At 44.5% G+C, this 24374-nt stretch overlaps 1 protein-coding gene across 4 annotated transcripts in view; it reads right to left on the bottom strand.

Annotated features, from left to right (window-relative positions):
* The window catches only part of SERPING1 (serpin family G member 1), a 512003-nt gene that overhangs the window by 73133 nt on the left and 414496 nt on the right, over nucleotides 1-24374 (bottom strand). For 2 of the 4 annotated variants that reach the window (XM_073596975.1, XM_073596976.1), the window contains exon 7: nucleotides 4507-4641. The exons of the other annotated variants lie outside the window; for them this stretch is intronic. In XM_073596975.1, coding sequence (XP_073453076.1) covers nucleotides 4507-4641 — 135 coding nt within the window. The remainder of the gene's footprint in view (nucleotides 1-4506; nucleotides 4642-24374) is intronic. 4 annotated transcript variants of the gene reach the window in all.

The raw sequence follows: 24374 nt of genomic DNA on the forward strand, positions 1-24374 counted from the left end.
AGCCAGCTCACCACATCAGGATTGGGAGTTTGGGCCACAGCATCTTCTGGATACAAAAGGACTGATATTTCTCATCCAGTTGCTTTTTAAAATCAAAATTGTTGTACAGAGCCAATTTAAATAAATATAGACATTTGTTTTGTATCAGCATCTTGCTTTTTGGGAAACTAAGTACGGCTTCATCATCTGGTCATTGAAGTTTACCTCCCCATGTTAAGGTTATAGTCGTGGACACAGAGGGGCTTCTCAACACCAGATACCATGCAAATTTGAACTGTCATGTCTGCATGGATGAAAGGCAGGACAAAAACATCCTGTTTGTTCTTCCACTTCACTGCGAGCATCTCATTATTTCTCAAGCAGCCTTTCTCCCCCTTTCTAAGTTGGGTGTTTACAAGCTATTGGGGGAAGCCCCAGCGATTAGGTTACACAGTGCCACATAAGCCAATTCCAAGATAAAATGAGTGTCCAATAGGGGCACTCTTATATAAAAGTTGTACCCCTTACTGAACAAGGGTAACTCCAAGTCCCAAACTATCTTGCTATTGTTTCCCATGTAGTCTGGGCATCCCGGGGGCTCCAAACAAATCTTTTTGTTGCCCTCTCACAGAGCTTATACATTTTGATGCCAGATCTGGCGCGCTTGCTTATTAGTAATGCCCATGTTGAGGGTTGAGCCCAAAAAGAATGTAACCTCGGAAACTGTTATAGGGCGTACACACGGTCGGACTTTGTTCGGACATTCCGACAACAAAATCCTAGGATTTTTTCCGACGGATGTTGGCTCAAACTTTTTTTGTCTACACACGGTCGCACAAAGTTGTCGGAATTTCCGATCGCCAACCACGCGGTCACATACACCACGTACGACGAGACTAGAAAAGGCCGGTTCAGAACCAAGCGCGGCACCCTTTGGGCTCCTTTTGCTAATCTCGTGTTAGTAAAAGTTTGGTGAGAGACGATTCGCGCTTTTTCAGACTCGTGGCTTTCAGATCGTTTTCTGCTGTTCAGTTTGTGCTTGTGGGTTTGTATCTGCTCTTCAGTGCGTGCAGTCAGTTCGTATCGGAGTTTTCTGTGCGATCTTGCCCGCTCGTTGCTGTTTTTCAGGTCGCTCTTCACAGGCCTTGCTGTTCTTCAGTGCGTTCTGTTACTTCGTTCTGAGCAGCTGACCGTTTTCTAGCCATGTTTCATATGCGTACTCCTCGTAGAGTTCGTGCTGTGCGGGGGCTTGGTGTTGGGGTCCTGACCTTGACACAAGTCCAGTCCATGAACAGGGTGGGGAGGAGTTCATGGACCAAGAATTGGTTGCTTCAGCGTGACCAGTTCTCTCATATGCCTTTGCTCCGTGAGATCCGTGAGAATAATCCTGATGATTTCAGGAACTTTCTCAGGATGACGGACCCCGTGTTTCACCGTTTGTTGGCTTCGCTGACCCCCTATATTAGCAGGCAGGATACCTGCATGAGGCAAGCCATCACTCCGGAGCAGAGGTTGGTCGCTACCCTGCAGTATTTGGCGACAGGGAGAAGCTTGCAGGACTTGAAGTTCTCGACAGGCATCTCCCCCCAGGCTCTGGGTATCATCATCCCAGAGACCTGTTCTGCCATCATCCAGGTCCTGCAGAAGGAGTATATGAAGGTAAGATTTTTATCCTTTTATATCACATTTTATTGTATTGAATGTTTGCTAATATCTTGTATTTCTTTCCTCATTCCCTAATTACCATGATTGTAATATGCTGTGAATGTCCCCTTTGTCCTCATGTATGCTGGATTTTTATGTAATTATTATTTTAGGTCCTTCATACATATTTGCCCTTCACTAACCTCCCCAGCATGGTGTCTCCTGGCCTATATTCACCTCATGTAGTCACTTAACAATGTATTTTATCTGCTCCATAGTAGTGCTTTACCCCAAACACCCCCTAAAATGTTTGGAAATGTTATTTTTGATTTAAATTCAGGCAGAGTGTCAGAGGCTTTTTTTTGTGGTGTCCCCAAATAATTTTTAGTAACCCTCCCTCCCCCAACTGCTAAGTCAGCTGATCCCAATTCTCTATGTATCCTCAATCATCTATCTGCTGACTTTGCCAAACCCATACACACTATACCCACCTCTTTACTGGTCAGATTTATGGATGAATTCCCCAAAGCATGTAGTGCAAGGGCCTGCCTGTATACTTTCCAATGGTATTGTTTAAAGTTTTTGTATCCTATTATTATCTTGATAGGTAATAGCAGAATGTCCAAATGTCCTCAAATGTGTACAGTGTGTATTTATATCTTTGTATTCAGACACTTCTTACCTGTCCAGTGGTCTGCCAATAGTGTAACTAAGGAGGGGCTGTTCAAAGTAATACCCATTATTTAGGCATTCAGCTCTCAATGAAGTGAAGAGGGTTACCTGTCCAAGATTTACACACACCCCCTATAATGTTAGAAATGGCCCATGAGAGGGGGGGGAGGGGGAATATGATAGGTGTACCTTATACTTTGGCGTTGTTAAATTCCCCTTAGTAAATGCTATCTGGAGGTTGCCCCATAATGTATGTGTATAATCTGCTTGCCATGTTTCAGAGTAAAAATAGTAATGTTTATTGTTTTTTCATCAACAGTTTCCTTCCACGCCACAGGAATGGCAGACTGTGGCCTCCCACTTTGCCGAGCGGTGGGACTTTCCTAACTGCGGAGGGGCAATTGATGGGAAACACATCCACATCGTCCCACCACCCAACTCGGGGTCGTACTATTATAATTACAAGGGGTTTAATAGTATAGTGATGTTGGCGGTGGTGTCGGCTAATTACGACTTCTTGTATGTGGACGTGGGGAAGAATGGCCGGATGTCCGATGGTGGAGTCATCGCCCAGACGGAGTTCTACAGGCGTCTCCAGAATGGCAGCTTGGACTTGCCAGCTCCAGAGGACAATGTGGAAGGACTCCCATTTGTGTTCGTTGCTGATGAAGCGTTTGCGCTGGGGGACCACCTGATGCGGCCATTCCCAATGAGGACCCTCACCCCGGAACAGAGGGTTTTTAATTACCGGCTGGCCAGAGCTCGAAGAGTGGTGGAGAACACATTTGGAATCCTGGCCAGCCGGTTCCGACTATTTCTGACACCCATCCATATAGTATAAACTGAACCATATTATACTGGCGTGCTGTGTTCTCCATAACTTTTTTAAGGAAACATTCGGCCAACTATGCTGGCTCAGTTGGGCCTGAGGCCGGAATCCTACATCAAACCACACTGACGGCGCTTGAAAGTGGCCGTCCTGGCTTGCCCTCCCTGAGTGCCCGTGTTGTCCGGTTACGCTACCTGGAGTTCTTTGTGGGTAGGGGGGCTATCAATATGCCAGCAAATCTGTGAAGCCTTTTTTTTTATAATAAAAAAAAAAAAGAAATTCTTGGTGGACATTTACTGCTTGTGTTTGTTTTAGCTGACCCTGACAGAAATGTGTTGAGTCCAGAAAATGTCGTGATTGTGTAACCTTATACAAAGCACTGTTGGCTGTTATTTCCTAAATGCAAAAACACATTTCACTACAAGTGCACTTGCAACTGCACTGAAACTGCACTTGTAGTGCCAAGAGGATTTGCCCTTAGGAAATAACACCCATTTTTGCAGAAAACAGCAATTACATCACCCCAAAAGTGTTGTATTGTAGTGTTGAGACAATAATCCACACATTCTTGAGTAAGCAACTTTTTTATACCTGCACAATCACATGTGCATTTACCAAAGGTTTTTAAAACAAACCAACATGTTTGTTGTATAACAATTTTTGCAGTAGCATTATCAAAAATCGAAATGTCCATTTCAGATAAAACAGGCCTGTGTAAAACCAACAAGAAAGCAAAAAAACTTGAACTTACAAAGTTCACATTAGGTAAAACCTGAAGGCTATATCAGACATCAGTATTTAGGAACTGTGTTTGATATAGCGTTCAGATGGGGGGAAATCACCCCTGGAAAAGCCAAATTTGGAAGATGCACACCAATTTACGAATGTCAACATGTGCTAGCTGCCATCAGGGGGGATCAAGGGACGTGTTTTGGGGGAGCAAGCCCTTCCTCAACGCTACTTTATAATTGAGGAAGGGGTTGCACCCCCAAACGCATCCATTGATCTCCCGTGATGGCAGATAGCACATGTTGGCACACTGTGTGCATCCTCCAAATTTGGCTTTTCAAAACATTGCAAAAAAATTTAAAAGATTGGACAACAATCCAAAAAGTGATTTTGTGGGGTTTTAAATTCGCCCCAAAACATCAATGATGTTATTATTTTTTTTAATAACATCATTGATTTTTTGCTGTATGTTTTGCAGTTCGACATTACACCCCATGATCTCCCCGATCAGGATCTAGGCACTTTCTGATGTGAAACGTTCTGGATCCACAACATCACGATCACCAAAAAAGAGAGAAACAAAACAAAAACAGGTCTCAAAAATCTGCCACCATCCATCTCGTTTACCTGAGCCTGTGGTTGCAGACACTCACCTGTTGTGGTGCCAATCTCCACCACATCTTCTTCTTCCTCCTGCTCAGCTTGGGTTGGTGGTATTTCAGCTTCTTCCAGAGGTGGGGGGTCTCTGGTCTCCTCGGATGAGGGGTGTCCTCCGAGTCTTTTCTCCCCTATGTAAAACAAAAATGGTATAATTAGCACACAGATATTTGATGGCAGAACTAGAAATAGGAAACATTGCTTGGAAGTGGGGTACAATTGTCTATTTTAGTAGAGTTCCAAGATGTATTTTTTTTATTGGCCTTTGTCAAGCTGCAATACTTTACCTGTTTAGTACAAGCTTCACAGATGGAGACCCCCCTATAGTATACACTGGAACACCTGTGTGGCCCCCTATCAAAAATGATGTTCTGGGGTCCCACACTAGTGCTCCAGTGTCCAGATGTGAAAACAGCTGCTCAGTGTCCTCTCCTTACACAGAATCTAGTTGGCATTTCATTCTAGTAACAAACCCATGTACACAAACAAATATTTGGCATCCAAGTAGGCCCAAAAAAATGTGGGAAAATGCATATGGCCTAAACAATGGTGTTTTAGAGGCCGAAAGAAAAATGTTTGATACGAACGAATAATGGGCCCATGAACATTAAAGTTGCCCTTTTAAACTGTACAATTAAGAAAAGCATATGGAGCAGCACGAACGCAATAAAGACAGAAAGAATAGGAACACAGCACAACTACTTACTTTGTTGCAGCACTCTCCGGATCTTTCGGTACTGCTCTGGCTCTCTTAACTTCAGGTCCGACCACCGCTTCCTGAGCTGATCTTTCGATCTTCGTACCCCAAAATTCTTGTGAAGGCTTTTGACCACTTTCGCCATGATCTTTGCCTTTCTGATGTTGGGGTTGGGGTAAGGCCCATACTTTCCATCATAGTCGGACTTCTTCATGATGTCGACCATCTCCAACATCTCCCCAAAGGACATATTTGTGGCCTTAAAACGTCTCCTTCTGGATCGGGACGTGTCCGGATCCGGGCTTTCCTCCTCCTCCTCCTCCTCCTCGTTGCTATAATTAGCACACACCTGCTCTAACTCCGCCATGTGCTCTTCACCCACTGCGCCGAACGAAAAGGGGCGGGGAATAGACTAGAAAGAACGTCAGGGGCGGGCGGAGTTACACGCATGCGCAGTGTGTATAAAGCATAACACGCGTGCGTATTACGTACGATCTGTGAGCGGAGGAAGGAGCATTGGACGCGCAGATCGTAAGAACGAAGGTAAGAGACAAACTTGTGCCTATACTGCTTCTACATTGAAGCCTATATTGTAACAAGATTAGGAGAGTTTTGTCTGACATTAGGCTTTGTCTTGTGTTGTGTCTTGCAGTGAACATGGATATCTTAGTGAAAGACAATGACTTCATGTCAGTATTCATAGATATCTTAAGGGAGCTGCCCTGTCTGTGGGAGATTAACCACCCCCATTTCAAGAACCAAACAAAGAGGAAGGCAGCACTGGTGCAATTGTGTGAAATTGTGAAGCAGGTGATCCCCACGGCAGACATCACCTATTTAAAGATATTAATTGGTGGCCTGAGGAGCACATATCTAAGGGAGCGCAAGAAAGTCCTGGATTCACAGAGATCCGGAGCAGCAGATGACATCTATGTCCCCAGGATGTTGTACTACGATAGACTGCATTTTCTGGCAGGCCAGACTGAACCCAGGCCATCCCTCTCCAGTCTTCCTTCCACGCTTCCTTCCCCCCCGGCTGAGGCTTCTGACGCCCAACCTGGGCCTTCCAGGCCACATGTGGAGGAGCCCAGATTGAGCCAGGTATAGCATTTCTCTAAATATTTCTGCTTGTCCAATCAATGATGTTAACTAGATGTTAGTTTGGAGTACTAATTTAGGATTGTGATTGATGAAGCAAAACATTACAACCATGTCCCTTTTTCATACACAGGGAAGTCTCAGCCAGGAGGTGGCCGGGCCGAGCTGGCTGGCTGATCTGCAGGTCCCTCCACTCCCCCTGAAAAGAGAAAGTGGCAGTAGGAGGAGTGCCCTAGAGGAGGACTCTTTTGGAGGGCTACAGAGGTCCTGGGAGCACGACAGACCGTGGAGGAGGACATTGCTGCCGTCATTGCCTATAAAATGCAGTGGATGGAGGAGGGCCAACAAGTCATGTGTGAGGCACTCATATTGGAGGCTCTTAACAAAGGTATGAGGGGCCAAATGACAGCTCAGACATACCTTTGCGATGGTCCTCCTCCTGCAGGTCCTCCTCCTCGTCCTCCCTCTCCTCCAGGTCCTCCCAGTCCTCCTCCAGGTCCTACTCCTCCTCCTACCACATCTCCAACTGCACAGCCACAGCCCGGAATGAAGCGTGAAAGGAAGACCAGAAAGTGAGGACCCTGGATCCAGTCTGGTCAGCCAAAAGATGCAGCCTCTTGTGGTACCACAGCCTGGGGACACAGATGTCATCTGCTGCTATCCGGATCTCTGCGAATTCTGGACCAGACTGCCCTCCCTTACATATGGACTCCTCAGGCCACCAATTTTGATGTTCAAGAATTGATGTCTGCCGTGGGGGTCCCAGGCTTCTGTAATTTCTCATGTTGAGCCAGTGTTGCCTTCCTCTTTGCTTGGTTCTGATCCCTTAATAAAGGATTTTTGTTTTGAATTATACTCCTATGTGTTTTACTTCAAAAAGGACAGTTTTTTTGTGAGGATTCAGGTACATTTCAAATATACAATGTGAAATGAACAAGGGACACCAACACCAAACAATCTCCTTGAGATTAAATTATAAAAGATATCAATGGTGTTGGGGTAACTTGACACACAAAACACACACAAAAATATTCTGGAGGAAAAATAAAAATAACATTGAACAAAGATCAGCCTTTGAAAAAATACAAACATTAAATCCAAAAAAAAGGCTTAAACTCCCCAAAAAAATTAAATAAAAAAAAAAAAATACTGTCAGATGCGACAACTAATAACAATATATTCAGGGAATCCCAATAAAAAAACAAAAATAAAACTTTGTGAGAAGTGTGTGTGAATATGAGCAGCAAAACTACTTAATTTTTGTCACATTATAAAGAAAAAGAGAGTGCGCTGTATTAAACCATTTTTAACATTGCAGCCTGACGAAAGTGCTGTATCCATTGCGAACGCTAAGTTTACCAGACCGAGCTGTTCCGTCTTGGAATTTCTTCTGAGCATGCGTGGCACTTTGTGCGTCGGAACAGGCCACACATGGTCGGAATTGACGCGATCGGATTTTGTTGTCGGAAAATTTCTGCTCTCCAACTTTGTGTGTCGGAAAATCCGATGGAAAATGTCCGATGGAGCCCACACACGGTCGGAATTTCCGACAACACGCTCCGATCGGACATTTTCCATCGGAAAATCCGACCGTGTGTACGGGACATTACAGGTTTCCAAGCGAAATATTCTGGCAAGGTTTGAATTTGGGTTGGTGGCAATGTACTGCTCAGCATATAAATTGCTTTGGTCCACAATCGATCGTTATACATTTTTTTTTCTGTGAAAAACAGCTCAAAAAAGGGGAGTTGTTAGATTTGTCGTTTCCACCTGAATTCCAAGTTGGGCAATGAATGGGGGTAGTATGAGTGCTGCAGAATCTGCGGGATGCCAATTACGCTTTGGAAGCACATCCGCAAGGACACTATATGCTCTACGGGCCTGTGTTCAAATTCTTGGTGGGTGTGGGACGCTACTTCTGATCCACCGCACCAGTTTGGACTGCACTCATGGGACTTGCCACGTCACCAAGTGTTACTGCAGTGCTGGTGTGTAAAAGACCAGGATGTACTAAGCCCCTGGTGCCTGCCAGTTCACCAAAAGATAGCGTGGCACTAGTACTGGCACTCTGCTGCATATGAGAATCGTTGTGTGATTCTAGAACTTCAGCAAACTTTGCACGGGGTCAAGTACCCTTGACCTTAGCAGTGACCTCTTCATCATCTGAGCTGCCTGTCGGGGGTGCCTCTGCTCTCTACAGGTTCTTATTCTGAGGCGGATTTTGTCGGAGAGAACCCTCTTTCGCTCTCATCTTACATGCTCAGAATCCTGTAGGCCTCTTCACTAGAGTACCTTTCTTTGGACATTTTGGCCACCAAATTTACCGATACCTAGTACGACTCATGGGAAAGGGCACCTGGCAGCATAAAATGTACCTGCTAGTGCTAGCAGAGATCAGACCTGATCCTGCTAACCCTGCAGTTTTTTTGTGCAACGTATCAGAAGTGACAGTGCTATACTGACACTCAGTGCTGTGTTTTGGCCTAGGCTAACACTTTGGGGGGGGGCAGCAAAAATGCTTTCTCATGCCCCCCCCCGCATGAAAAGGGGGGGCCCCTGTGTTCTCGCTTGCCGCCTCCCGCACAAACGCAGACCACGGTGGCAGGCTTGCTGTAGCGGCGCCGGCACTTGCAAATATGGGGAACTAACAGTATGGCATAGGCGTGCGCAAGGGGTGTGCCAGGTGTGCCTGGGCACACCCTAATCCTGGAGTTGGCAATCCGTCAATTGTGGGCAGGTGGCAGGTAAGCCGCGATCCTTACTTGCCAACCCCCAGACCCTGGCGGCGGGGGTGGAAATTAGTGGAACCGATCTGTATTTTCTTTTGCAGCAGCTAAAAGTAGGCTTCTCCTCCTCTCCTTCTCGCTGACATTCAGCTGTCACAGGAGGAAAATACAGGGGGTCAGTACCAATATATGCCACCCTTCTTGTCCCTGTTCCATACCTCCCAACTTTTTGAGATGGGAATGAGGGACACCTATCAGCAAAAGTAAGCAGGCATAAGACACACCCCTGCCACACCTCCTTAAAGGAGAAATGTACAAAAAAAAAAATAAGATTGGTTAAACCCACAAATGCTTTTTTACCACTACTATTCCTTTATATTGGCTTTTGGAATTTACAAATGCGGCAATTTAGAGATCAGATGAAAGATTTAGTGCTGGAAAACACTTTTTGTTAGATAAAAAGTGCATTTTATATACAACTATATAGATCTGGCAAAAATGAGGGACAAATCAGGAGGAATGAGGGACAAAGGGGCATTGCTCCAAATCATGGACAGTCCCTCGAAATCAGGGACAGTTGGGAGCTATGCCTGTTCCTCTTCTTTCTGCTGCCCAGGCCCTCCGTGTGCTCCCCCCCCCCATTGTTTCAGGATGACACGCGGGGAAGAGGCCGGTTAATATGTCACAAATGCATATGTGTTGGAGCTTTGAGGTGCACACCCTAAAGCAATAGGCTTCGCACACCTATGCAGTATGGTGTGTATGGGCGTGCTTGGCTGAGTTAGGGGGGACGACTCACGCCCCCTTAAGCGGCCAGTGACTGGCTGCATGTAAGGTGACTAACTGAGGTGGAGCCTTATGCTCCACCTACCCTCCTCCGCACGGCTTTCCTTCACTGAATCTTCTCCTCGGCACCGGGGCGGGGTCTAGCTGTGACGTTGAAAGGAGCAAGAGGGAAGTACAGCAGGTAAAATTGAATAAATGATATCACTATTGTGGCGGTATTTGATGGGGCACAGTGGCTGCGTTTGATGGGGCACAGTGGCTGCAATTTGATTTGTGTTTTTTTTTTTTTTTGTCACTGCCTACTCCCAAACTGTCATTTGAAGTAAAACACATATCCAAGTAGTATTCTACACAGTTTCTTTAATGTGCGGGGGAAAGAAAATAGCCCAAATTAAATTAGACATGCTATTTGCCATCCAAATACAAAGAACTTAACCAAAAAGTGCATTGCATGCATACAAAAATATAACAAATAAAATCATTATTCCAAAAAAAACAAAATAGAAATTAGTAAGTGATGAAGAGGTTAAAATCCCCAGTCCAGTGGGGTTGTTGGGGTTCTTGTGGCTGGTATTGCCACTGACCACCATGCTGCTGTGGTCATTGGGGTGGCTGTCGTGTGTGTGTTGGCTGTGGAGGTGGGACCACAAAATCAGAAATGTGGGTGCTTTCTGAAATTTGGCCCCTCACCCCCTTGTTGAGGAGCTGCAGGATGAATTCCTCACAACTGCTCCTTTGCTCACTGGCCATCTGCCTTAATTTATTGGCCATCACACACCCAAATGGCTCAGCCTCATCTGGGTGTGTCTGGATATCAGTAGTGGCCTGGCTGAGGAAGGCAGCTGTGGACTCCTCCAGATTCCTGCTCCTCCTGGCCCTTTTTAGCAGGAGGACTTAGGGGAGGGATCTTGGACTCTGTCTGGCTGTTGGCTCCTCCAGACTGGCACTTTCCTGTGTATGAAAATGGGACATAATTAGAATTATTTTTTTTGGTCATCTATCACACACTTTTTTTATCTACTCAGTGTTGCAAATTGAATGAAGAGAAATAGAAAAGACTGTCATTCTGACCCCAGTATTTTTCATTCTTGTTCAAATTATTTTTGGTCACTACTGTCTATTGATATGGAAACCACTTTGTTAAGGCAGAAATATTTTCACAATAACGTCTAGTTATCACCATTGTATTTTTGGATACAAATGTTCAACAATGCTATACCTGGTTCAAGCTGGGCTCCTCCACATCTTCATTCTGTGCGGACCTCAGGAGCTGTGGCCTCAGCAGACGTCGAAGGGAGCGATGGCCTGGGTTCTGTCTGGTCTGTCAAAAACCTCAGGCTGTGGTAATACCACAGCCTGGGGACATATAGGTCATCCGCAGCTGCTCCAGATCTGAGTCCAGGACCTTGTTCAGATCCCTTTTAAATAAATATAGTCCGAAGGTTGGCTATCTTTTGCTTTACGTAGCTGGGGTCTGCCCTGGGGTACACAGGTTTGACCAACTCCACCAGTTTCTCCAAAGCTGCCTTCCTCAATATTTTATTGGAGTAGTCTCTACTTTTCACCTTCCAGTGACAGGGCAGCTCCTGGTATAGGTCAATGAATTGGGAGAAATTTTGGTGAAATAAATGTATCCGTCATGATATGATGCATGCAAGACAAGAACACAAGAGAAACCATAATGTCTGGCTTAACCAATAATCTGGTCCCAATATAGGCCTCAATCTAAGCAGTTTAGGCCACTACCCACCTCAATTTCCAATTGTTCCTTCATTTTCTGCTCCTTTCGTGCATTGGCGATCCTTTTTTACCTCCACTCCAAGCTCATTCCTATGGCCGTTCAATTGACCGTGCATGCTGGCTTTATACACACTGCGCATGCATCAAACTACGCTCTCTCTGCGTCATGATGCTGGGGAGTGACATCTCTCTTCTGCATGTGACACACATGGCTGAACATTCGGGAGGGACAACATGGCAGATTCAGAGGATTACAACCAGCCCAACGGTGGTGGTGCTCATAGGAGGCACAAAGCAACCCCTTATGAGCAAGGGTGAGATGGTGGAGATGGTGCGCATTCTAGAGAACCACAATTACGACTGCAAGCTGCGCAATTACGAAAGGCCCAACAGCCGAAATTACATAATTTTGGAAAAGGTCATCGCCGTTTTGCAGTGTGAATTTTCGGGTGGAACGATCAAAGGACCAAATCCGAAAATGATGGTCTGATCTCAAACACCGTGAACAAGACCAGATGGAGTACATACATCAGATCATAAAAAAAGTAAGCAATATTTTGATCTAAACTATATGTATTTGTGTAAATTAGCTGTCTGTACATGTTCTTTCTCCAAGTAGCTCTAGAGAATTCTATATAAGCTTTTCTAAACGTTGTATGACTTGGGATTCCAAAGATGAAGGTAAATATAAAGCATGTATGAACATTCTTATTTGGTCATGGTTTTTGGCCATTCCCCCCCCTTTTTTTTTTTGAACTTATTTTTTCTTCTTTCAACAGGGAGGCACAAAAAAAGGAGGCTCCAGCCAAGCCACCACAAGGGACAAAGGGAGGCTACCCTCGCTCAGGCCCCAACAGGGGAGGCAACAAGGCCATCACCCCCCCCCAAAAAAACATAAGTGCCAACTTCAAACACACTCATTTAGCCACTGACAGGGGTGTTTCTAGGAGGGCCAAAGGCCATGGGCTTAGGGCAGAACTTAAGGGGTAAACAACAATTTCTGGTTGCTGCCTGGCTCATCGGTGCCCTTTAATGCAGCCTTGCCAGTGTAGACCTGGGTAGAGGAGAGGCCCGGGGCTCCTAGTCAGAGTCACGCCTGCTAGAATGGTCATCATGTATCCCATATTAGACGAGGGGTGGGGGGCAACTGCAGGACTTTTTCAATGTTGGCACTTGTCAAGTGTTTGCCCTCTGGAAAATGCCATCACCTTCCTTTTTCGATGCATTTTTCACAGAAAAAAAACTAGAGTGCAGCATGGTGGAGTCCACTAGTCAGGCATAACCACTGACATCAGACTAAGTGCAAGGTTGGTCAACTAATGTAGCAAAATGGATGCTAGAAACAGATGCGACTTGGGTGGCTTAATGAATGGCGTATTCTTTCTTTTTAGAGGAAAGTGAGTATGGTCAGCTCACCCAGAATGTTTCTTTGGAGCCATGGGATCTGACTCCTGGACCCAGCACAGACATTGACATTGTGGAAGTCAAATCCCCAGAAGCGAGTCACAGTGAGGGCCAAAGCGAACCAGAAGAGGAAGAAAGTATTCGGGAGCCTCTTGTTTACGCAAGTAAGTATTCTTGGAATCTTGCTTTAAATGTGTATACATGTCGAGTATTTAGATGTCCAAACACCTACTCCACACATTAGCAAAGTATGTAGTGCCTTAACATTACCATGGAGAAGAAAGAGGTGAAAGGAGATTGCGGTGTTGCTAGGCCTCGAGTTTGGGGGACCCAGGCATCAGGGCCAAGATTACAGAGTAGTTGCAGTGTGTACATTCCTAGTAGTGTAGGTCTCTGAAGGGCTAGCAACAATAGACTATGTAGGTAAATATTTTCTGAATTTGACTAGTAACTTGACCATAACTCACTATGTAGCGCCTCAGCCACTTGACCATCGTTCCCTTAATACTTTTTAGTTTTCTTACTAGGTCATGATCTTCCACAATGTACTATTGGCAGAATGAGGGCAGATATGTTGCACTGTTTGAAGGAACTGGAGCAAATCAAGGATGCTGCCACTGCTTTACAGTGAAGAATAAGAATTTGTGGACATGCTTGCCAAATTTGAATTTCATCTTGCGTGGTCTGTAGTTTAAAAAGAAAACAGAAAAGAGAGGGCGCACTGGCCTTGTGCATTATCCTTTAACAAGTTTATTTAAAAGAACACGTAATAAAACTACTCACAAAGGTAGATGAAAAATCACGCTTAAAATAGTCTTTGACTTGTGACAGTCTGTCCACTGATAGCAGTCTCCAGATCCTACGAAGAAGACGTACAAACCTCTGCTGGCTGAAGCGTTTTGAAGGTTACTCCTTCTTCAGAGGCTCTGTAATGTTTATGTGGGGTGTGTGTGTTTTTTTTCTAAAACCCAAAATTTGAAGGTGCCCCCAAATTGGGCCTTAACATGGTATCAATGGACGTGTTTTGGGGATGCAACCCCTTCCTCATAAGTAGCTCAGAGGAAGGGGTTGCACCCCCCCAAAACGTGTCCATTGATAACACGTGATGGGAGATAACACATATGACACGCTGTTTTGGTAGTTTTATAAAAGTAGATGATTGTAACTACACACATTTTTTAGGCATGGGATCATAAGGGACATTTAATACTTAGGCCTCTATGTGTACGTGGCTTCAAATTTTGGCTTTTAAAGGGGTGAGATCACCCCATCCGAGGAAGGCAACATCCACACAGTCTTGGGATACTAATGTCTCGTTGGGCCTTCACTTTGCCAAACTCGAACTTTGTAAGTTACTGAGTTTGGGATGTGTATCTAATGTTTTAGAACATGCCTGTTTGGCAACAAAAAAGGAGAAATAATGCAAAACATACATGTTATACACCAAGATGTTGGTTTGTTTTAAAACCTTAAAACGCACATGTGAATTTGCTTTGAGTAATATGTTTTTTACTAAATGTGTGGCTTATTTAATTGCTCAGTACCAGTGTATTTCGTAAGTTGTTGTAGTGACAATGTGCTCTTTAATGTGGACAACTCCTGCAATTTTTAGGCCTCCAAAAAATTAAAGGAGTTGTAAAGGCATAATGTTTGTGAACATCATGTATTAGATCTATTAAGAACAAAAACATTGTGTGTGGCAGACCCACAGTACACCATAATAGGTAGCTGAAGAAGATATTGTCATCTCATGTAGCAATTAAGGTACAGTTGCACTATTGCAGCAAGTGGCCAAAGTAAAGCCCATTTGGGAACATATAAGAAACACAGACAACAGTACTTGAATGAAATAGGAGTTTATGATCTCCAAAAAATATTAGAAATGATCAGCTACAATTTGCTGCCAAGCCACTGCCCCTCTACCCACAAAATAGTCAAGGTATTTCTGATGTAAATCTCGGGCAATTTGTGAGGACAATCCAGCACGGGCATTTTCAGTAGCCCTCTCCATGCCCACAGACAGACGAGCTACAGCCTCTTCAGCTGGGCCTGCCATTGCAGGGTCCACGTCACTTGGCAGTGAGGCTAGGTAGCTAGGAGCATTCCTCCTTAAAAAAATATGTAGGATACAGCAGCACAGGACCACATGGTTTATCTTGTAGAATGCCAGGTTGATTGGAGTCAAACAGCCTGAAACGACTCAATAGGATTCCAAAGGCATTTTTGACCACCCTTCTGGTGCAAGAGAGCCAGTAATTGAAAAATCTCTGCTCCGGGGGAGAGGTTCCTCATAGTAAACAGGTTCATCAGATGTTCCCCCAGAGCAAAGGCTTCATCTGCCACAAAAACAAAATAGAGGCCTTCAACATTCTCCTCAGCAGGTGGCAAGTTTAAGGTGCCACTCTGAAGCCGCTTGTAGAACTGTCTGCATAATCGCTCCTTCTTCAGAGTTGCGGCTGTACTTTCCAAATACAAGAACTCGTAGTTGGCAGACACTTCAGCTAGCATGACTATGCTACAAAACCTTATAGTTAAATAATATGAGCCAGAGTTGGCTGGTGGTACAATCCAGACATGCTTGCCATCAATAGCACCACCACAGTTGGGAAAATCCCACTGATGATGGAACTGGGCTGCAATGTCCTGTCATTGCTCTGGGTTAGAAGGAAACTGGATTAAAAAAATATATATTCCTACTTCTGCACATAACATTGCAATCAGATTTGACATAAAGATGCTTAGCCAACATAAGGACACACTTAAATGAGTATTTAAAGACAAAAGTGGAAAGTCAACTTATACCCCCTCTCTAATGGTGGCCCATTAGACAACTTTTAGGGTGGGGGGGTTAATGGGTAGGTGTTTGGGACCGGTAACCCTCTCCACTTCCATGAGAGCTGTTTGCATAAATAATCAGTGATACTTTAACTAGCCCCTCCTTACTTACACTATTGGCAGCCCAGTGGACAGGAAAGAAGTATCATAATCTAAAAAGCTGGATACACACTGTCTAAATTGCAGTACATTTTGACTTAACCAATCAATATAATAGGAGACAAAAACTTAAGTTTCAATTTGTAGGTAATCAGGCAGGGACCATAGGCTGTTCAGTTACTAGGCATTTTGCTTGTTATAGATATCTGTTATGCCGCGTACACACGGTCGGACTTTTCGTCTACAAAAGTCCAACGGACGCTGATGGACTAAAGCTGGCTGGTAATCCGATCGTGTGTGGGCTTCTCCGGACTTTCAACGGACTTTTTCAGCCTCAAATCCGACGGACTTTAGATTTGAAACATGCTTCAAATCTTTCCGACGGACTCGAGTCCGGTCGAAAAATCCGCTCGTCTGTATGCTAGTCTGACGGACAAAAACCCACGCTAGGGCAGCTATTGGCTACTGGCTATCAACTTCCTTATTTTAGTCCGGTGTACGTCATCACGTAAGAATTCGACGGACTTTTGTGTGATCGTGTGTAGGCAAGTCTGTTCGTTAGAAGGTCCGCCGCAAGTCCGCCACAAGTCCGTCGAAAGTCCGTCGAAAGTCTGTCGGACAGGCTGTCAGACTTTTGTAGCTGAAAAGTCCGACCGTGTGTACGCGGCATTAGTCTTGTATTGTATTCCTAATATTGTAATAGTTTTGTATGTACAGCATCTTTGTATAGTAAAAGCACATTTACACACTGCAGAAATCTCAGCTTCCTTGCTTATACCACAGAGTAACCTTACTAGCTAGACGCAAGCAAAACATTTGGGGGCTCGTCCAGGATCTGTGCTATAATTCAATTGAAGCAGACCTGTTTTTTTCTGTAGTGTGTTGTGTAGCTTGTGCTAGGTAAAATGCTGCGTAAGCTGTTTAGGAAAAGCAAGGCTGCAGAGGGTTCTGGTGGCCAGAAGGAAGTGTGCAGATTGCCTATCTGGGCCAGAGACAATGAGTGGGAGCCTCTTGCTAAAGAATTTGTGAAGTATGCTTTTCCCTTGAAGCTGACTTGGGGTGATAAAGTCTCAGATCATTTTTTAGATTTTAGCCTTAAGGGGTTGGATTTAAGTAAAAAAGAGAAGAGGATAGTGTCCACAGTGGGTTGGTATTTTCTCCATGTTATTTACACCAAATCACATTGAAAGGAGAAGGCAGAGGCAGAAGTTAAGGTATTAAAAGACCAGCTAGCAGTTGCTTCAGAGTGTGTACGTTCAATCGCTAGTCGGGCTGATGATTTGCAAGAGCAGTGTGCAGCCCTCATGACCAAATCAATTAATGCCTTAAGGAAATGGAAGGGCCGTAAACCTGTTAGTAAAGCCAGGGTACGTGCTATTGTCACATACCAAAATTGGGAGCGTGAGGATGTGCTCTCCTCAACTGATAGTGAGGATGAGGAGATAGAGTTTGATATTTCGCATGATGATCTGCTAGTGTGAAAGAAAAGGTATGCCATACCTCTCATTACTAAGCATAGGAAATGGCAACATGATAGAGAGGATATGGCAGATGGGGAGGTGCATTATCGCAACCCTAGAGATGTTGAATTTGAAGAAGTATGGGAGGTTACACAAACTGAACTCCATGAGCTGGCAAAACAATACAAACAAAGGTCTGGGGAGCCCCTATTGACCTGGCTCCTACGCTTATGGGATGAAGGGGCGGACAGTGTTGTTTTGTGAGGTAAGGAAGCAGTGACTATGGGAGTGTTAACCCATGATCCACAATTGCGTCAGGCAATGCGTAAAGCCCGGGAATTTAGCGTGAATTTTTCACTGTTAGACCTCGTGAGAGATGGAATAGTCCGAACATACGCTAGTCCTACTGACCTGAAAAATACCTACCCCTGGAGAGCAATGGAGGGTATTTCCAGGTTACGTGAGATGGGTTGTATAACCTGATTAAATACGTTTCCAGAATGGATGGGTCCAGATATGGAACCCTTTACGTCTGCTCTGCGCTCTAAGCTGATGAAATCTGCGCCATTTAATCTCAGGGCTCCATTATTGTCCTTGTTGGGAGGTCTGGGATTAAACAGCAAGATTCATGAAGCCACAACCCTTTTAAGCTAGTTGGGGGAGCTAGAGGTGGCTAAAACAAAACCTGTCAGGGCAGAACATAAGGTCAAGGCCAGACAGGAAGAATACAAGCAGAAAAGAACAGAGAAGTAAGGGAATGGGGTAGAGAAGACATGAAGTGAAGAGAAAACCAGGCTAGTGATTTCTAGGAAAGAAATGTGGGTGGACCTATTAAAGGCAGGCGTACCTAAAGATGAGATATATGGCATTTCTACTGCAGAAATGCTGAAGAGGTGGAAACATTTAGTAGGGGAAACTGTCAGGGTTAGAAACACTACTCCTAGTGAAGATAACATCAGCCTGGACTTAGAGAAAGCAGAACAGACCCCTCCTGTTAGCCCCAAACCAAGTCCTTTCTCATCTCCGGTGTTCCCAGTAAAGAAACCCGATGGGACATATAGAATGACTGTGGATTACAGAGGTCTAAACAAAGTGGCACCTCCATTGAAGTCAGCTGTACCAGATATGATCTCAATTGTCCAGAAACTTGCTAAAGATGCAGGAGAATATCATGCTGTGATAGACCTGGCTACTGCTCTCTTTTCGATTTTAATAGACCCAGAGTGTCAAGACCAGTTTGCTATGGTGTGGGACAGCCGCCAGTACACTTTCACCGTGCTTCCTGAAGACTATGTTCATTCTCGAACGATTTGTCAGGGACTGATTGCCCGAGATTTAAGTACCCTGAATTTGAAAGTCGCTGTGTTTCACTACATTGATGACATCATGATCTCTGGGACAAAAGAAGAAGTAACTGAAGCACTGCACCTGCTGATAGAGCACTTGGAGAACAGAGGGTGGGCTATCAACAGAGACAAAGTCCAAGGACCTGCCACAGAAGAGAAATTCCTGGGAATGATGTGGACTGGGCCGCAGAGGAAAATTCCAGAGACAGTTGTGCACACTATCCAGGCTCTGTCGCCCCCTACTACCAAAGAGGAGGCACAGAAGTTCATTGGATTTGTGGGGTTCTGGAGATTGTTCATCCCACATCTTGGACTGATTCTGAGGCCTATATATAATGTCACCAGAAAAAAGACTGAGTTCTCATGGGGTTCAGAGCAGCGGACTGCATTCCTGGCTGCTAAAGAAGCTATTTTGCAGCATTAAGGATTAGGACCCGTGAGACAAGGAGTACCATTTCAGCTGGATGTAGTGGAGCAGAATGGTACAATATCAGCGTGGTTCACTGATGGTTCAGCCATAGTCACCTCGTCTGGACGTAAATGTACAGCAGCAGCCTACAACCCAAGTACAGACACAGTCCTGCAGGAGACCGGAATTGGAGGGTCCAGTCAGTATGCAGAGTTGAAAGCTGTGGTGATGACTCTTCAGGAGGATCTTTCTTCCCATGTCACTATCTACACTGACAACTGGGCGGTTTTTAAAGGAATGACAACTTGGATTCATGGAAAGGTGGTGTGGGGAGGCAAGGAAGTCTGGGACTACATCTGGAAGGAAGCTCACTCCCACACCATAAAAGTGGGGCATGTTGATGCACATGTGCCCCTAGTCCCAGACTTTGAGAACTATAACAGAGTTGCAGATAATATCGCCAAAGTGAAGGCAGTTGTGCCAATTGATCCTGTCTTGATAAACTTGGCCAACTGGGCCCACAAGCAATCTGGACATTTGGGGCAGAAAGCAACATATGAATGGGCACAGCAGAGAGGATTGTCTATATCCATGGACATGATAAAGACTGTAATAGGGAACTGTACAGTGTGTGGAGAAGTGCGACAATGGCCATTGCAAAAGTACTCCACCGGGTCGATTAAGAGGGATGAGAGGCCTGCAGAGATCTGGCAGATCGACTTCATCAGTCCCCTTCCCCGGGGAAACAATGGACTGAGATATTGTTGCACTGCAGTGGACACCTATTCAGGACTTATGTTTGTTCATCCTTGCAAACGTCCAGATCAAGCCGCAACGCTTCAACTGCTCCAGAAACTTGCCGTTGCTTATGGTTGTCCCAAACAAGTCCAAAGTGATAATGGCTCACACTTCACCGGATCAACAGTACAGCAGTGGGCCAAAGATTCTGGAGTGTACTGGTTGTGCCACATCCCATACCATCCACAGGCAGCTGGTTTGATTGAAAGATACAACGGGCTATTGAAGGACCAGATACGCAAACTTACACCCACACATACACTAAGGGGGTGGGATCGGGTCCTCACACAGGCAGTCATGTTGTTAAATTCTAGGCCAATAGCCAAAAGCACACCATATGAGAGGATGGTAGGGGCTGGGGCACAGATTCCACAGCTGGAGTGCAGAGTTCAGTATTTATGTAAGGTTCCTGAAAGAACAGGGCTTAACAGATACCATGTTACTGCTTCCCATGACATAGAAACCAAGAGTGATGTATCTGAAGCAGAAGCTTATCTAGGAATGAGAGGGAATCTGACAGGAAGGTTTGAAGTTACATTTGCATTGACAGATGAGCTTCAAAACAGTGGTTGGGACTCTGACTGGTTAGTGTATACTTCTCAGCAAGAGTGGAAAGTGAGACTACATAACAGCAAGCCTTCCAAAATAAACAGCAGTGATCTTCTGGGAAATATCAGTATATTTCCTTTCCTCCCTATTGATGTTCTTTTGGAGGGTCAGAAGTGGGTACAGGCAGGGGGCAAAGTGTTAGTCAGATATCCAGGCAAGAAGCCACTTAGAGGAGAGATTTTAGCTGAAGGGCCTGGATCTACTGTTTATGTATTATTAGAAGGAACAGATAATCCGCTTTGTTTTCCACTCCACAGGCTGACTCTGATTTGATCCATAGGACATGACGGAAAGAATGACGGAAGATCGCAAGACCTGTGGAGAGCAAGGCCTTTGATGTATTACAAGCCTGGACTTATTTCTAAAGAACTTTAGAATGGACTTTCTAATGAACTTTTAAAGACTGAATTCTCAATGACAGAAATATGGAAGGTGTTGCATTCAAGGAAAATGAATGTTTAAAATGAGTTTTCATAGTAATGAAGTGATTTTCTGTATGGAGTCTGAAAGGGAAAAAAAATCTAGGGCGGAATGTGTTGCGTTTGTTACAATGTTTTTTTATTAATCAGACATAAGATACATGGGACATAACATTACAATAGTGAGATAATTTCAGTTTTTTGGCTCGAGTAGATTTCTCAAACAAATGCGGTTTCATACAATGGGGTTAGATACCATTGTTGTATTACAGTTTGAACAGGCTATTGTCTCTATAGCTACAGTACACAAGTAAGAGATTTACTTGTTTGAGGTTTTTTCAGCTCTCAAACTGAAAGAATGACTGTTAGATTACTGTCAGGTGTTGGCTAGATTAGATAATGGGTACGTAGATACAGTTTTCAACAGTCCATTGTCTACACAGTTACAGTAAACAGGTATGTTTTCTGTTTGGTAACTATGGTAAACAGCCTGGCACATAAAAGTGGGATTCAGGCATAAGCTAGGGACACACACACACACACACACACCATCATGCTGTAAGATCAGGAGCCACTTATGATACAAGAACGGTGCCTGATGTCCAGAAGCCAATGGAGATCACGAACAGAAGATAAGTAACTTTTAAGTGTATAGACCATAGGCTGTTCATTTGCTAGGCATTTTGCTTGTTATAGATATCTGTCAGTCTTGTATTGCATTAATAATATTGTAATAGTTTTGTATGCACAGCATCTTTGTATAGTAAAAGCACATTTACACATTGCAGAAATCTCAGCTTCCTTGCTTATACCACAGAGTAACCTTGCTAGATAGATGCAAGCAAAACACCCCTGCGCTACATGGTTTGGAGAATTTATACAGAAATTTTAACACAAAAGAGGGATAGCGTGTATGGGTTTCGCAAAGTCAGCAGAGTATTTGGATCTGTTGACTTCGCATTTTTGGGGGGGAGGGAGGGTTCCAAATGAGTTTGGGCACAAAAAAATGGCCTCTTGCACTCTGCCTGAATTTGAGGACAACAATAACATTTTTACTTATTTTAGGGGTTGTTTAGGGTAAGCCTCAAAATGTAGCTGACAAAAAACATTGTTAAATTACCAGGCTAGTTGTGTATGGGCCTTGGATAGCATGCTGGGGAGGTTAGTGAAGGAAAATATGCATGTAGGCCAAAAAAGGAGGAGGAAAAGCTTACAGCATGCATGAGGACATTCACAGCATATTACAATATTGATAATTATGTAATCACCAAATTATTAAAGTACATTAAAGGTAAAAACTTACCCTAATATAGTCCTTATGCAGGACTTGAATGATGGCTGAGCAGGTCTCTGGAATATTGACTCCCAGAGCCTGGGGGAGATCCCAGTTGTAAACTTGAGGTCTTCGAGACTTGTCCCCGTCGCCAAGTACCGCAAGGTGACTATGAGCCTTTGCTCTGGAGTGATGGAAAGCCTCATACATGTGCCCTGCTTATTAATATAGGGGGTCACCAATACCAAGAGTTGGTGAAAGCAGGGGTCTGTCATCTGGAGATAATTCCGAAAATCATCTGGATTATTCTCCTGGAGCTCCCGCAGCAATTGCATATGACTCACTAGTCTTCTAGTTTTCTGTAGTCCTTAACTTTTTTTGGGGGGTCACATCCCGCAAAAGTGAAGGACTACAAGTTCCAGCATGAACCCCTTAGATCTAAGGGTGTGACTCCCTCCAAAACTGAAGGACTATAAGTCCCAGCATGAATCCCTGAGATTTAATGTATGTAACCCCTTAGATCTCCTGGGTTCAAGCCTGGGACCTGTAGTCCTTCACTAGTTAACCACTTGCCGACCAGCGCACGCCGATTTACGTTGGCAGAATGGCACTGGTAGGCAAAAGGGCATACAGGTACGTCCCCTTTAAGAAGTGGTGTCGCAAGTGCGGGTCCCGCTGACTCTTTATCCAACGGGTGCCCACGATCGTGTCAAGGAGAGGAAGAATGGGGAGATGCTTTTTGTAAACAAAGTATTTCCTCATTCTGCCTAGTGACAGGACAGTGATCACAGCTCTCTGTCATCGAGAGCAGTGATCGCTGTCCTGTGTGTTCAAGCCCAGCCCCCTCACAGTTAGAATCACTCCGTAGGACACACCTAACCCTTTCACTGCCAGTGTCATTTACACAGTAATCAATGCATTTTTATCGCACTGATCGCTGTATAAATGACAATGGTCCCAAAATAGTGTCCAAAATGTCCGATGTGTCCGCCATAATGTCGCAGTCCTGATAAAAATCGCAGATCGCCATTACTAATAAAAAAAATAATAATACAAATTCCATAAAACTATCCCCTATTTTGTAGATGCTATAAATTTTGCGCAAACCAATCAATATACGCTTATTGCGATTTTTTTTTTTTTAAATATGTAGGAGAATACATATCGGCTTAAACTGAGGAAAAAAATAGTTTTTTTTATTTATTTTTGGGGTATATTTATTATAGCAAAAAGTAAAAAATAATGCAGCATTTTCAAAATTGTCGCTCTTTTTTTGTTTATAACGCAAAAAATAAAAACCGCAGAGGTGATCAAATACCACCAAAAGAAAGCTCTATTTGTGGGAAAAAAAGGATGTCAATTTTGTTTGGGTGCAACATTGCATGACCGCACAATTGATAGTTAAAGCGACGCGGTGCCGAATCTCAAAAATCGCTCTGGTCAGGAAGTGGGTAAAATCTTCCGGGGCTGAAACGGTTAAGGGGGGCGGGGGTGTCACATCCTCAGCTCTGAGGGGGTTCATGCTGGGACTTGTAATACTTCACTTTTGGGGGGTAACATCAACAAGTCCCAACATGAACCCCTCCTCTTTGTATGGGTCTCTGCAGACTGCACATGACACCACTATATAAAATTGGCCTGTGCTGAGCGTCAACTTTCAGGCCTCACACAGACAGTTCTCTTCTTCCCTCAGAGCATATCATAGAGGAGGTGGGAGGACCATAGAGCGCACTTGGCATGGAGGAGGATAAATTAAATGCTAGGGCTTACAGGCTCCCTCTGAAGGGTGGGGAGTCGCGGCCATGACGTCACTTGTTGCTAGACGCTAGGCGGCTCTAGGAACCAGTGACCAGTAATAGCCTCAGTCAGTGGTGGAGGTGGGGGTGGACACAGAGCCAGTGCTATTGCGGCTCTCATTTCGGTAAATCTGCAGTTCTGCTGTGGGCTAGGTTTCGGGGAATGACTGATCGGCAGCCAAGTCTGACCACTAGTGTCCCTTCTGCGGGCGGGCAAGCGAGCGGACGGACAGGTGGGGGGGAGCTTGTTTGCCTCGCGGCAAATACGCCCCTGTATGTACATAATTACAGCTCACACATTATTTAAATAAAGCCAGCCATACATAATTACAACTCACAAGTTATTTAAATAAGGCCAGTCATACATGG

The sequence above is a fragment of the Aquarana catesbeiana genome, linkage group LG08, assembly GCF_042186555.1.
Source record: "Aquarana catesbeiana isolate 2022-GZ linkage group LG08, ASM4218655v1, whole genome shotgun sequence".
Classification (NCBI taxonomy): domain Eukaryota; kingdom Metazoa; phylum Chordata; class Amphibia; order Anura; family Ranidae; genus Aquarana; species Aquarana catesbeiana.